The 13,000-nt window shown below is 46.0% G+C and overlaps 1 protein-coding gene across 6 annotated transcripts in view; it reads left to right on the top strand.

Moving 5' to 3' along the window:
- The window catches only part of LOC112625777 (core histone macro-H2A.1), a 65,663-nt gene that overhangs the window by 41,986 nt on the left and 10,677 nt on the right, over positions 1–13,000 (top strand). For 4 of the 6 annotated variants that reach the window (XM_025387080.1, XM_025387078.1, XM_025387081.1 and 1 more), the window contains exons 6-7: positions 4,921–5,020; positions 11,930–12,019. In XM_025387080.1, the coding sequence (XP_025242865.1) occupies positions 4,921–5,020; positions 11,930–12,019 (190 nt within the window). Of the gene's footprint in view, positions 1–4,920; positions 5,021–7,043; positions 7,135–11,929; positions 12,020–13,000 lie in introns of all 6 variants that reach the window. The other 2 variants (XM_025387083.1, XM_025387082.1) reach the window with 1 other exon arrangement.

Here is a 13,000-nt window from a genome sequence, read left to right as displayed (position 1 = left end):
TGAAACCAGTGCTTGAAGATTGCAAGCAAGCTGGGATGGAGAAAGGTGATATTGTGCGTGCTTCAGCCCTGTAAGGCATGGTTGCTAAGCTACTCAGGAGGCATGGCCCAGGCTTAGGAGCCTGAGCATTGATGTTAATGATGTATTTCACATACTGAAGTCTCAGGAGTCATCACAGCCATTACTCTCTGATTTTGCCCAATGTTCACACAAATTGTTGAATTGTTTTAAAAAGGAAATCAGTGCTGTGAATCTGAGTCAACTAAATGCTTTTGCTTTGTGTTCAGCCAAGATTTGCAGCCTTTTTTCAGAGGTTTTACAGTTTTCAGAAAAAACATTTCTAATGTGTCTAATGTGTCAGTAGTAGTAAATGCTTTAAGTTTCCTTGGTAGAGTCAGTATTATTTGAAGGAGTTGGGAAGGCAGTCTGAGGCTGTGACGAGTCTCCTTACCTCCCAAATGATCAAGATGCCAACCCCAGCTCGCAGGCCATTCAAGGCAGGCGTAACGTACCATAGGTTTTCTCCCTTTGATCCACACACCCTTCTCCTGGGGGCTGGAAGAACTGTGAGGAGAAAGGGAGCTCTTGAAGTTGAAGCAACAGTGAGGGAGAAAAACCATTCACCCCTCCCCCCTACTATGGCTGAGGACTGGCTTCTGAGATAGTTTAGGAAACTGACAAAGCCATGAAGGAATGGCTCAGCTATCGGCCATCTGGACATCCAGCAGTGTCTATCCATGTCCTTATCTTTGTGGGGCTCTTTCTAGCTGGACACACTAGATTCTGCTGCCAGGTCCAAGGCCTCTGGAGAAATCCAGGCTGGGCATGCATGTGTGCAGGGAGAACCACACAGCATAGCTGTGAGGCCAGGAGCCAGCCCTGCAGTGTGCCCCAGGGAAGACACAGCATTCAGGAGGGTCCTATGGAAGACACTGCCCTTCCCATTCCCCTCATTGAAGTAAACTTTGGGGACAGGAAAATAACTGCACTTTAGGTGGTCAGCACAGGGAAATGAGACCAGCCAGACTTCCTTCCTTGTCTATTATGAGAGAATGAGACACACCAACATCTGACAGTTACAGGCTAGATTTAACATACCACTCAGGCACTATCTTTAACAATCACTTTCATTAACTAAAATTGGGTTTCTAATATTTTTTTAAAAGAACCAAGAAGGAATGTACTGTTTCCTGTAGCCAAGTAGGTCAGGTCAGGCAGTCTGCATGTCCATCCAGGCACTCCTTCCCTGTCATCATCGACAGACCGCCTGCTGTCCTGCCCTAAATGGTGGGGTCAGCCTCCCATCCAGGCGAGGGCAGCTTGGCTCTGAGCCGCCTCAGATCCAAGCCAGGCCCAGGGCCCAATTTCTGAGCTCTGGCATTTCCATTAACCATGCCTTAAAGGAAAGCGGGCAGGGGCAGTCATTTTATCTGAGTTATATCTGAGGATGTTTGATGTTCAGTTCTAACTCTACATGCCCAGGGGAACCCCAGCACTGGCTTAGGCACTGTGCAGCACTCAGGGTTAGGGGGCCACATGCACTCTTGCCTTCAAAGAGATTATACTCTGATGAGCATATACCATGAGTAAAGAATAAGGGTTTCCACGGACATCCCCACCACAGGGAAGACTCGAGTACTGCTTGTATCAGAAGCTGGCCCAGCAAAGCCAATGAGGTTAGGATCATCAGATCCCGGTGCTGGAAGGGATCTTGAAGGTCCCTTGGCTACGACCCTTTCTGCCCACTGCGCAGCCACGTGGGACCCTCTCCTGCTCTATAACTGGCAGTGCCCTATGGTTACTTTCCTCAGTGGCTAACGGTCTTCATAGCTGCTTTAAATTCTTCATGCTGTGGATTAAAACTTAGTTTTCTATCTTTCCCGATGATGGTACAAAGAAGCAGTCACCTTATTCAAATTCTGAAACCATTAATGATCCTTATTCCTCCCAGAAAATCAGACTAATTTGGGGAATTTTTACAGTTCCCAGAATTCTGATTTCCTAACCCACAAGGACCACTTCTCTGCCATGTACTTCAGATGGACGCACACCCCTCTGGCTGATAAACCCCACTGGATCTGACCCTGGCTGGTGGGAGGGGACCCTGGGGCCTCCTAAGACTGGACCTCTGTCTTGGCTGTATCTCACTTATTCATTTGTGACTGGACAGTGGGAGCCTGTCCAGAAACATGTGTACCGGTCCATTTGCACCCTATGCTCATGGGCTTTCTTCTGTATAGTGGAGCTACTGGCTTCGTTCATGATCATCTCGCTGTTGGCTTCTGCCCACTGGCCCACCTGCCAAGCTGATTACCCATTTGTCCTTCCAAAGTACTTGAATTAATTTGTCTTCTCCCCTTCCCATTCTCTTCCCCTGATGCACACATCCCAAGCACACACTTTCTAGTGAAGATTGTTTAAAAATACATATTTGTACACATTTTATAGCAACAAAACTTTTGTGGCTCAGCCTTATACCCTAAGGACTTCTGCTGAGCCCCAGTGCATAGCAGAGCATAGTTGGAAAATCACAACTCTAGCCTCATCCACAGATGTGAAGAGTGAAACAGCACTTGGTTGGCAGGAAATCCTCAATGCTGAGTAGTAGTGGCTCCCTGAGGTACTATAGTCTGTACTTCCAAGAGTGGGGCTGCCTCTGGTCAGACAGGAAGGTAGTGAGTCCAACGGAAGCTGGGAATTCTCCATGAGCTTGAGTTCTGTTCACAACTGTTCCCTTGCTTCAGCAAAGCCAAGTTTCTCCCAGAGAATCCCATTCCCCTAGACAGAGCAGGTGGTTCTCCCCAGGAGAGAGTCAGATACAGGCCAGTGTGGGGGTCTTCCTGGCTAGCTGAAGCACAGCCCGCCAAAATAGCTGCTTTTCCAACGAAGCATTTCTGAATATAACACCAGAAGCATCTATACAATTGGAAAAAATTGTGTGAATTTTAAGGATTGAACATGTATTGTTTTAAACAAAGGAATTTATAGATGCCTTAAAAGCATACACATCCACATTACACTGAGTGGATCGAGTCTTTTTCTCATTTGCCTGCCTTCCTCACCAACCTGCCTCTTCACACTGTGTGAGGTGTGTTTTGGTGGTGTGTGGTGGGGGGAGTATTGGCTTAATTTGAGTTTTTATAAATAGCATTTGCTTGGAGTCAAATGCAGAACTAAATAATAGAGTAAAATCCTTGGCCTTGTTCTAAATCCTGAGAGTTCACTTGCCTTACCCTAAGGCCCCCCACTCTGTGCCCACCCACACCCCTCCTCCCCGATGGCAGCAGTCAGGCCCCAGCTCCCATGCTCTTTTCTGTGCCTCTGACCTGGTGCCAGGGCCCTGAGCTGCTGAGAGCTTTGCTTTGTGAGATCACCCCCATGGCTTTCTTCAGCTTCAAGGGTGTGGGTGGCCTCTAAATCACTCTGTAGTGCTAGGAGCAATAACCCAGAAAGTCCACATGAATAAAACTTGGTCCTCTTCTCTGAGTCTTTAACCAAAAATGAAGTCCACTGCCCTGGCCAGAATTCTTCTTTGGCTGTATGACAAAACTTAATTCCACAACTGTTTCCTCCCAGAGGATGACTCTTAGTGTAAGCACATCCCTCTTTGAGAATCTGACTGCTTCTGGCAATCAAAAATGTGGGTTTATATTTCCGATGCTTCTGGAGTGCCAGGTTTTTTGTTTGCTTTTGTTTTCAAAAAAATGTTTGGCCTTAGAAATGCAGCAACTTGCTCTGTTGCCAGGAGCTTCCCTCCCAAGTGTCTTGTGCACAGCCCTCTCCTGGGTGAGCTCCTGGACAAAGCCTCATGCCCTGGTAAACCCTGCAGACCGCAGCCACTATTCTGGCCTAGGTCGTAGTCTTGAGCACCAGCTCTGCTGGGGCTACTTAGGCATTGTAGTTGTCTGCAGGTGTTAGGAATTTATGTTACTGAAGCGTGAGCAATGTCATTGTGAGAGCATGTGCAAAAGCAAGCTTCCCTGCAGGTGCTTGTACCTAAAGAAAAGCAAGGGGAATAGTAGGACCCAGAACAGCAGTCCTAGGCCCATTAATTCTCCTTGCCCCTCTGACAGAATTTCAAACTCGGGATTCCTCAAATACTCAGATGCAGGGTTGCCATTGTAACAGAGTAACAGTGGCTGGGGTACACCCATTCAGTGGCTCTTCAGAAAGAACAAATTCATTGGTTGGATATAACACTTAAGGAAAATGCTCAATAAGCCACCCACTGAGTCTCAGAGCAACCTGACCAACAAGGTGAAAACCATTTAAAAGACACATTGTCTTGCTTGGAGAACTTTCCTCCCCTGGGTTTCACCAGGGAACTTCAGCATTACATGACTAATGAACACGTAAATTAGATGTTACTAAGCAACAGACTGTTCTCACTTCTTGCCACCCTGAGCAGGGCAGGGAAGCCAGCCAGCAGTCACAGTGATGGGGACAGCCTTAAGGACCCATAGTCACTTGGAAGACAATGGCAGAGCCCTTAGGGGTTTGCCCAAGCCAGGTAGGATGTTAGCACCAGCCCAGGACTCAAGGGTGAGGACAGTCACACCAGCCCCCACCCTCAGCAATGCGTACTCATTCTAGGTCCTGATAGCTGCCTTACTTTGGCCCCCAGATCACAAGTCCCTTTAAAGGAAAGTTGATCTCCTCGTCGAATGTGGCTTGTGCTTCCTTTTGCCCCAGGCATCACCCACATGCTCTGAACATTCATTCTAGTTTGCTTGCTCCCGCATCCCGAGCAGCATTTGAGTCTTATGTTTGAAATGGGTTCATTTGAGCCAGCAACTCCCTGCTTCCCTTTTGTGCCTCGTGCACTTGGAGTGTCCACTGCCCTTTACCTGTATCCCAAGGCTCCTTCTCTGAGACTTCCCAGCTCTCCTGTTATTTCCCACCTCATGCTTTTCTTTGCAGCTGAACCTTATTCACAGTGAAATCAGTAATTTAGCCGGCTTTGAGGTGGAGGCCATAATCAATCCTACCAATGCTGACATTGACCTTAAAGATGACCTAGGTAATTGGGGACGGGGTTCGGCACCACCAGCTGTCAGATGAAAAGTTATGGAACCCAGAATTTAGGCGTTTCATCTTCCCAGACTTTACAGTGGTCAAGCCAAATTTCCAAATCCAAGATTGATATTTGAGTGTAGACACTGAATATCGACTTACTCCAGGCCATTCCAAGTGTAAACGGTCTGTTTTATTAAGTGTGATTGGCTATTCTCTCCTCAGTTGCAAATATATTGCCATCTGAATTCTCTTCCATAATGATCAAACTGACTGCTGGTTACTTGGGGAGGGATTTTTAAACGTGTTGGTTTTTGTTTGTTTTTTTTTTGTTTTTACTTTAGAACTGAAAAATCTCAGGTAACTACAAAATGATAGTTTCTCCATTTAAACCTTAATTAGAAATGACAAAGCTTGAAAGAGAAGACAAGCCACATCAGTATGCTATTAAGCTGTCTTTAGCCCACAATTTACTACCATCACTTCAACTTTTTTTTAGAACTGAAAACAGTATATGACTGAATGCCACCTTCATGAATTATTTGACTAGAGGATGGTATTAAACAGAAGGGCAATATCTCCAAGCGAGTTCTTACAGAGGAAAACTGCCCCAGAGCCATGGTGTCTCCCTGTTCAAGACGGTGGATGGTACAGGGCAGGCTGAGAGGTGCACCTTAAGTGTCCTGCCTCTATGGCTTTATCTTTGCATATGTGGCAGTGTCAGCTCAATGGCACGACAGGGCTCCTCTGCTGCTCTTCGAAGTAGAGGCTTGCCAGGGGAAATAGGCACACAGATGTAGCCTCCTTCCTAACCCTCAAGTGCAATCTATTTTGTATCCCTTGAGCTCTCAGCTTCCGCTGTTTTTGTCAGATAGCAGACTTCCTTACTGGGAGATACACTCATTCCATGAGCCCAGGCCTGACCCACACGAACTGGGTGTAACAGTGGGCTGAAAACATGAGGACTGGACTCAAGAGTGTCCAGCTTGAACTTCTTTTCCAACTGCCTTATACAGATACTCAAAAAACAAAACAAAACAAAAAACCACAAGCTAGAAAAAGCAAGGATTCTATCCAAAGCACATTTTATACTAAAATACAAAGGCCAGGTGCAGTGGTTCACACCTGTAACTCCAGCATTTTTGGAGACTGAGGCAGGAGGATTGAGTGAGGCCAGGAGTTGGAGGCCAACCTGGGTAAGATAGACCTCATCTCTACAACAAGTCAAAAACTTAGCTGGGCTTGGTGATACGTGCCTGTAGTCTCAGCTACTCGCTCGGGAGGCTGAGGCAGGAGGATTGCTTAGGCCCAGGAGTTCGAAGCTGCAGTGACCTATGATTGTGCCACTGCACTCCAGCCTGGGCAACAGCAAGACCCTGTCTGTAAAAAAACAACAAAAAAATTAAACTGTAAATATAAGACACGCTAGAGTAAGAGATGGGCCTGGAAAAATATTGATAGAGATCAGCCCATATGTTGAGGGGAAAAAATAAAGGCAATCCTCTACATATATCAATACTGTTTTCTGGGTTTTCAAGAGAAATCCCTTGAAGGTAGACAAAATGGTAAATGTCACAAGAATAAAAATCAAAGCCTGCAAGTTGACTGCTGCAGACAGAATGGAGAAACTTGTTGTTTTGGTTGGCCTGATGGTCCACTTTTTTTTTTTAAACAGATGCCATGTTTTAGTAGCCTTCTCAGTGGGATGCCAACTTTATAGGCTTTTGCGAAGTGAAACGGGGCATTCATTTTATTTCTTTTAACCTTTGGAAATGATCTCATGTGTGTGTTTCTCTTTTTTTGGACTTGTCATTCAAATGTTTAATTTAAACATGTCACATTTGATATTCCTCCTCCTCCTGTCCTCACCCCCATCCACATGTGCGCACACTGCGTGGACTGATTGCCCCTTGGGCTCATATGTTGGAATCGACCAGGTAGGCCAGCCCTGCCATTGGGGCGTTAGTAAATGTGCCTGTGCGTGGGTCTCGGTCCAACACAGTTGATATACATTTGTTTACCTGTTATAGTTGCAAGTTGTACAGGCTGACATTGCCTCGATCGACAGTGATGCTGTCGTTCACCCGACAAACACTGACTTCTACATCGGTGGTGAAGTAGGTAATGCCTAGCCGGGTGCTGCCGAGTGTGTGTGTGCATGGTCAGTCGGCCGCTGCAGACAGCTTGATCCTTTGACAGCTATGCAGGGCTGCATTCATTTCACACTTCCAGCTGTCCTGACCTTCCCAAGGTCTCCTGTCCCTGGGTTGTGAACCTGAGTAATAAAGCTAGCTGTCAGCCAGGATGTGATGCATCACATCCTGGCTGATGCAGCTCACAAATGGACATTTCTGGTTTGAAAACTGGTTCAGCAGAATCATTTCTTCACCTGCCCCACAAGGCACAGCTTTGTTGGAGACTGGGTTCACAGATGATTTCAGCTGCAGGAACAATACAGTCACATGGACCAAGTGGCATCCAAGACCACCTCCATGCACTCTGAAGAGCAGACAAACACAGATGCCTGTGCACAGGTCACCACCCCCACCCCCGCAACCCCTGCCAATCTGTCTCCATGTCAGAAGCACGCTTGTTCCTGAAAATGGCCTTAAAGCCTCAGGTGCACAAGGAGGACCCTTTCCAAATGCTTGCCCACACTTAGGGTTCTCAGACTTCAGGTGCATGAAAATCACCTCAATCTGACATGGTATCCTTAGACTACTCATAAGAAACATCATCCTAGACCCAGAAAGCACCTTCCTTTCCCCTGGCAGCTGATAAGGCATTGTAGGTTGATTCCTGGTGTGCTAAATAGCTGAGGGTGGCCAAGACAGAGGGCACTTGAGATGCCATATCCCGAGGCTGCAGATTCCTGGCAGGAGAATCAAACAGTATCCTGCTTTAAGAACACACTGAGGGGCCTGTCTGAGGAGGCGGCACCCACGTGTGATAGAAAAAAGCACAGCTTTGGAGCTAGGTGGAAGGAACTGGAGTCCTACTGTCACCATTTACTGATCATGGGGCCTGGGCAAGTCACTTCACTCCTCAGTGCTTCAGGCTCCCTATCTATAAAGTAATGGTAATGATGGGAATTACATTAAATGTAAGCAAAGCACCTTGTTTTGTAAAGCCTGGCACATGATTGGTGCATGCTGTAAGGTATCACTCATGTGTATATATGATTTTTATGGTAGATGTGCTGGTCCTGAGAGCAGCACTCTGAGTGTGGATTCAAATACCAGCTTCCAAAGTGAATGGTTACATTTCCAGTCAGCAGACAGTGAAGTCATCTGGAAGGATGAGGAGATCGGGATTTTCACAAGGGTCCTGGATGCTAGATGTGCAGTAGCTCACAATCTCTGGCTGCCCAGCTCTGCTTGGCATCACTAGCAAAGACTGCTAGTTCAGTTTTCCCCAGCCACTGCAATTTGGACTAACCACTCTCCTGGGTATTTTGGATTTTGGACATGGATGGAAAGACAAACTGGATGGAAAGTCAGAATTTGCCAAGTCTGCCAGGCCAAAATGAAATCGGGCTGTAGGCAATTAAACTCCCCTTTCACAAGACTTTGGAGGAGTTAAAGAGCTCCAAAGTTAGGCAGCTTAAGAGAAAGATGCTTCCTTTTTTAACCAAATGAACATTTGATGGGAGGGAAGTGCTTATTTAGAGAAAAATAAATAATTAAGGGCTTGTCTTTGTCATAGCTGGGAGTTACTAAGGCCTGGCTTCATCCTGCCATCCAGGACATTTGGTGAAATGGGAATTATGCAACTTCCTAGGCAAAAGTATCTTACCCAGGTCCAGGGAGAAGAGAAAGTTGACCTGCCTGCTGCAGGCTGAGGAAGGCCGTGCCCAGCAGGATTAGCCATGCCAGGAAGCAGAGTTGCAGCTTTGAGACAGGGCTGAAGCCTTGGGGGAATAACAGGCAGACCCAGCTGTGCCACCCAGCAGAGCCCAGTCCTTCCTGAATTGTGACTGGAATAGATCTCTTTGGAATAAGGATGGTGCTAATGCTTTTCCTCTGACATGTTTGCCTACAACCCATTGATAAGCACAGGGGGGGAATTATTAGCTTCCAAGCCACAGGAGCAACCTGGGTCCAAAAGCTTGCCCAGGACCCTGGCACACATCACTCACCGACAGTGTCACACTTGCAGAAATCTTCAGCAGCTTCAGACATCCCAACTGGCCAAGGCAGAAAGACTGCCAGATCAGAACCCAGTCTTCCAAAGCCCCGCAGGGCTTTTTCTGCCCAGCGGACCAGTCCAAACCAGTACTGACCCCAGATATCTTTTACAATGCCAATGCTAAACCAGATTCCTACATGGCCTCAATTGGTTCCAGCTCCCACCTTGATGTGTGAGAGGAGAAAAGAGGAAGCTAGTAATCACTCCATTTCTCATATTTGGTGTGAAGTCCCGAGACTGCTGGAAGAAGGAATCCGAGTGCAGGAATGCTTAGCCCCAGTGATTAACTTTTACCCATCAAAAGTTCTTTCTAACAGTGAAATAGACCACAGGCCTAGCCTGACATTTGTCCAAGCCTAAATTTTCGCTTAGGCTGTTTTGAACACTGATACTTATGCCTGCTTTCTAAGCATGAAAATAATGTTCTTGTTCTCATGGGAGTAACACATGTTTATGCTTGGGGGCAAATAAGCCAATTGCTTTATGATTAACCCTGGAGTTAAGCCTCAAAAGCAAGAGTCTTACAATAAGAGTGTTGACAATATGGTTGAAAATGGGCCTGTTTCTTGTTAAAAAGTACACGTGTGTCTACATGAACATGTGCATACATATGTGTGTGTAGGAGTCAAGTCCTGACTGGGTTGATTGCCTGCAATCTAGGGTTCAGTTTTTAAGTTTGGGAAATGCATTTAAGTGTATTTTAACTTGGAAATTTCACTTTTAATTAAAGCAATATTTATAAGTAAAATTTTTAAACACTCTTCCTAAGATAAAATACCTTTAATTATAAATCAGCCCATTTTCTTAAATATTTTAGAAAGGAGTTGGTAATCATGATAAAGTAAAAACGATATTTTACCTTCAAATTTCTCAGTTCTCACCAAAGAGTTAAAATTAATAAAGAATGAGAACCCTAACTAGTCCAGCCTCCAGTGTTTTTGTTGCCCTGCCTCAAGCTGGAGAATGGGTTTAAGCGTGAAGGCTAGACTGGGCCCCGGGGCAGCAGTGTGTGGAATCCAGCTGGTTCTGGCTCCAGATTCCTTTTTCTCAGCTGCAGGGATAGTTTAGGTGAACCTGTATTGGGGTCTCACTTGCCTGGGTTGCATCCACTTTGTGGTGGTGGAGTTGGGCTCTAAGCCCCCAGCCTGCTTCCTCCAGTGCATGGTCCATTCAGCTGCCACCTCTGATGCTGACTTTACTAGAAACATGCAGCAGCAACAGGTGTGACATTCTCACTCTGCCATTTAAAGTCTGTGCTGCTTTTCAGGACAGGTAAAGGCAGGAGGGCAGTCTGAGATCATGAAGAGTAACACAAAATCCTACCTCAAGGATGCTAAGTTTGTACCACCCTCTCTCAGACACAGCTGTGAGCTCCCCTGGGCTGTGGCTGCTGGTCATATTTATCTGTACACCCCAGGTTTCCTACAGCGGGTGGGTACAGGCCCAGTCCTAGCCATTAGCCCTGGTTTGTATTTGGGACAAGGCCCAAGTTGTTTTCTCTTCTTCCCAGACACCTCCTGGGGTTAGTTCACCCCTGCAGAACAAACATTCAAAGGAGGCAAGTTTCACTAAGATAATTAGCCCTAATCATCGCAGGGTGACTCCAAAGAGAATTTGGGCTGGTGCATTCCGATATACCTTGACCGTCCCGTACCAGAACTGTGCCAGGTGCACCTGGAATTTTCCAAGACAAATGTGAATCTTAAGGGGAGTATTTTGTCCTCCTGTGAGGAAAAGTACTTTAAAATATGCAAAACTGAGGAATCAGAGCTTAAGGAAGACTCAGACCCCATTTTAGCCAAACTTGAAAGGCTGATCTTGTTGCTAACTTTGATTGCCACTTGCTATCCCACATGAGTATCAACTCAGAGTTCTCATAGGTGTTGGTGATCTTGTTTGGGAACTTGGTTTTCACAGCAGAAATTAATTACTTAGCAAGTGCCCTAATTGAAGAAAATACATTGCTCCCAACCTCCATTGGCTTTTATTAAAGAATCTGGTCCTGAGCAGTTAGACATCCTCCTTTCCAAGCTTTTTATAGCATACAGATTAATCTTTAAGCTCTGCTTCTGATGTTGCCCTTCTTTACTGAAAACAATTCTGAATCATTAGTGTAATTAAGAAAATACCGTCTGAGGCCATTTTTATTTTGTATTTGCATATGAGACCAAAGCTGCAAAACAGGAGCTAAGCACGGTAATAATGCTGGTCCAAAAAGGTGGCCAAGTATGAACACTTCCTTCTAGGCCTACTGCCAGGAGGAGAGCTGGCCTCTCGATGGGAGCATTGTATGCTGCTGAAACCTCCTTACTTGGGGGTTCTCCCCAGAGACAGAGAAGAAAACCCAAGGCAGGCATTAGTCTTGGAAACCAGTACCAGCTGGTATCTCATGCCAGTGAAAAGCATCCAGGACAAGCATGTCTGCAAAAAAAAAAACAAGCATCTCCTGTCTCTTTCACATCTCTGTCACATCCGTGATCACCCTGAGTCAGACCCAAATAAGGGGCAGCAGAGACAGCCAGATGAAGCAGCAATGTGAGTGTAGTAACTGGTGATGACAAGCCCTTCTCAATTTTACTTTACTAACTCAGCCAAGGCTTAGTTCCTGTTTTGCAGCCTGATGGAAATTTAATAGATCATTTGAAGTATGTAATCACCTGACATGCTAAGTGTCTGTGTGTGCCAGAGACACAGAATGGCAACCTGACCCCACCCTGTCCTTGTCTAGGAAACACGCTGGAGAAGAAAGGTGGCAAGGAGTTTGTGGAAGCTGTCCTGGAACTCCGGAAAAAGAACGGGCCCTTGGAAGTAGCTGGAGGTGAGGTGGGAAAGCCACCGTGCTTATTTGGTTGTGGCACATGCAATATTAGGAAAACCATTTTGTGAGATGGCTTAGAATTTAGAGGTGCATGGCAATATAGCCGCATCTTCAAGATGGAGGCCAAGGACAGCCTGTAGCTTTATAACTTAGAGTTTCATCACATGCAGGTTGTCTGGGAAAATCACCTTTGAATTTCTTTATTACTTAAAATAGCTCCTATATGTTTGATGTCTAGATCTCAAATTTTAAGAAATTATAGGAGCTGAGTTTGGGACATCTAAGAGCTGAGAGGGAGTGATACTGAGCCATTTGCAAAACTGCTGGTGAGAGATGCTAATTAAAAATCTTCAGCCATCCATGTTTGTAATAGGAAACGTATAAATATACATTTCTCATTTGCCAATTACACCTTCCCTGGTATAAGGGGAAGAAAACAACTTGGCATCTGATGTGGGGAGAATTATTGCTAAGACCTGGAGGCAGGGTACTTCTTACTGCTTCAGGCCTGAATTTAGGTGGTCATTTGGGGTATACAGGACAGAGGACCTCCTGAGGACCTGAGAGTTGAGTCAGTGGGGAGGCCCGGCTCCACCACCAACTGTGTGAGGACAGATCACCCATTTCCTCACTTTGGGCTCTGGTTTTCTCTTCTTACTACCCAATTCCAATGCCTATCCTGTCTTTTAAATCCTCCGTTTTAAAAATGAATCTTAACTAAAGTTGGACATTGATAATTTTCGCATAAGCTCTCTCTTGGAGGGTCCACCAGGCCTTGCCCCGCCCCTCTATTCCTAGTGACAAATGACACCCCTTTCAGGCTAGTCTCAGGATCCAGAAGGATTCCCTTTGCTGATCTGTGCCTTTGACCTCTGCTCTGCCACTTCTGTTTTGCCTGCAAGGGGCATGACATACAGGGCACTAATTACAAAGTTCTTCCAGGCAGTACCACCAAAGTCCCACACTGTACAAGGGAAGGCA

This window comes from Theropithecus gelada, chromosome 6 (genome assembly GCF_003255815.1).
Source record: "Theropithecus gelada isolate Dixy chromosome 6, Tgel_1.0, whole genome shotgun sequence".
NCBI classification, from domain to species: Eukaryota; Metazoa; Chordata; class Mammalia; order Primates; family Cercopithecidae; genus Theropithecus; species Theropithecus gelada.
This window is presented reverse-complemented; position numbering and strand designations above follow the sequence as displayed.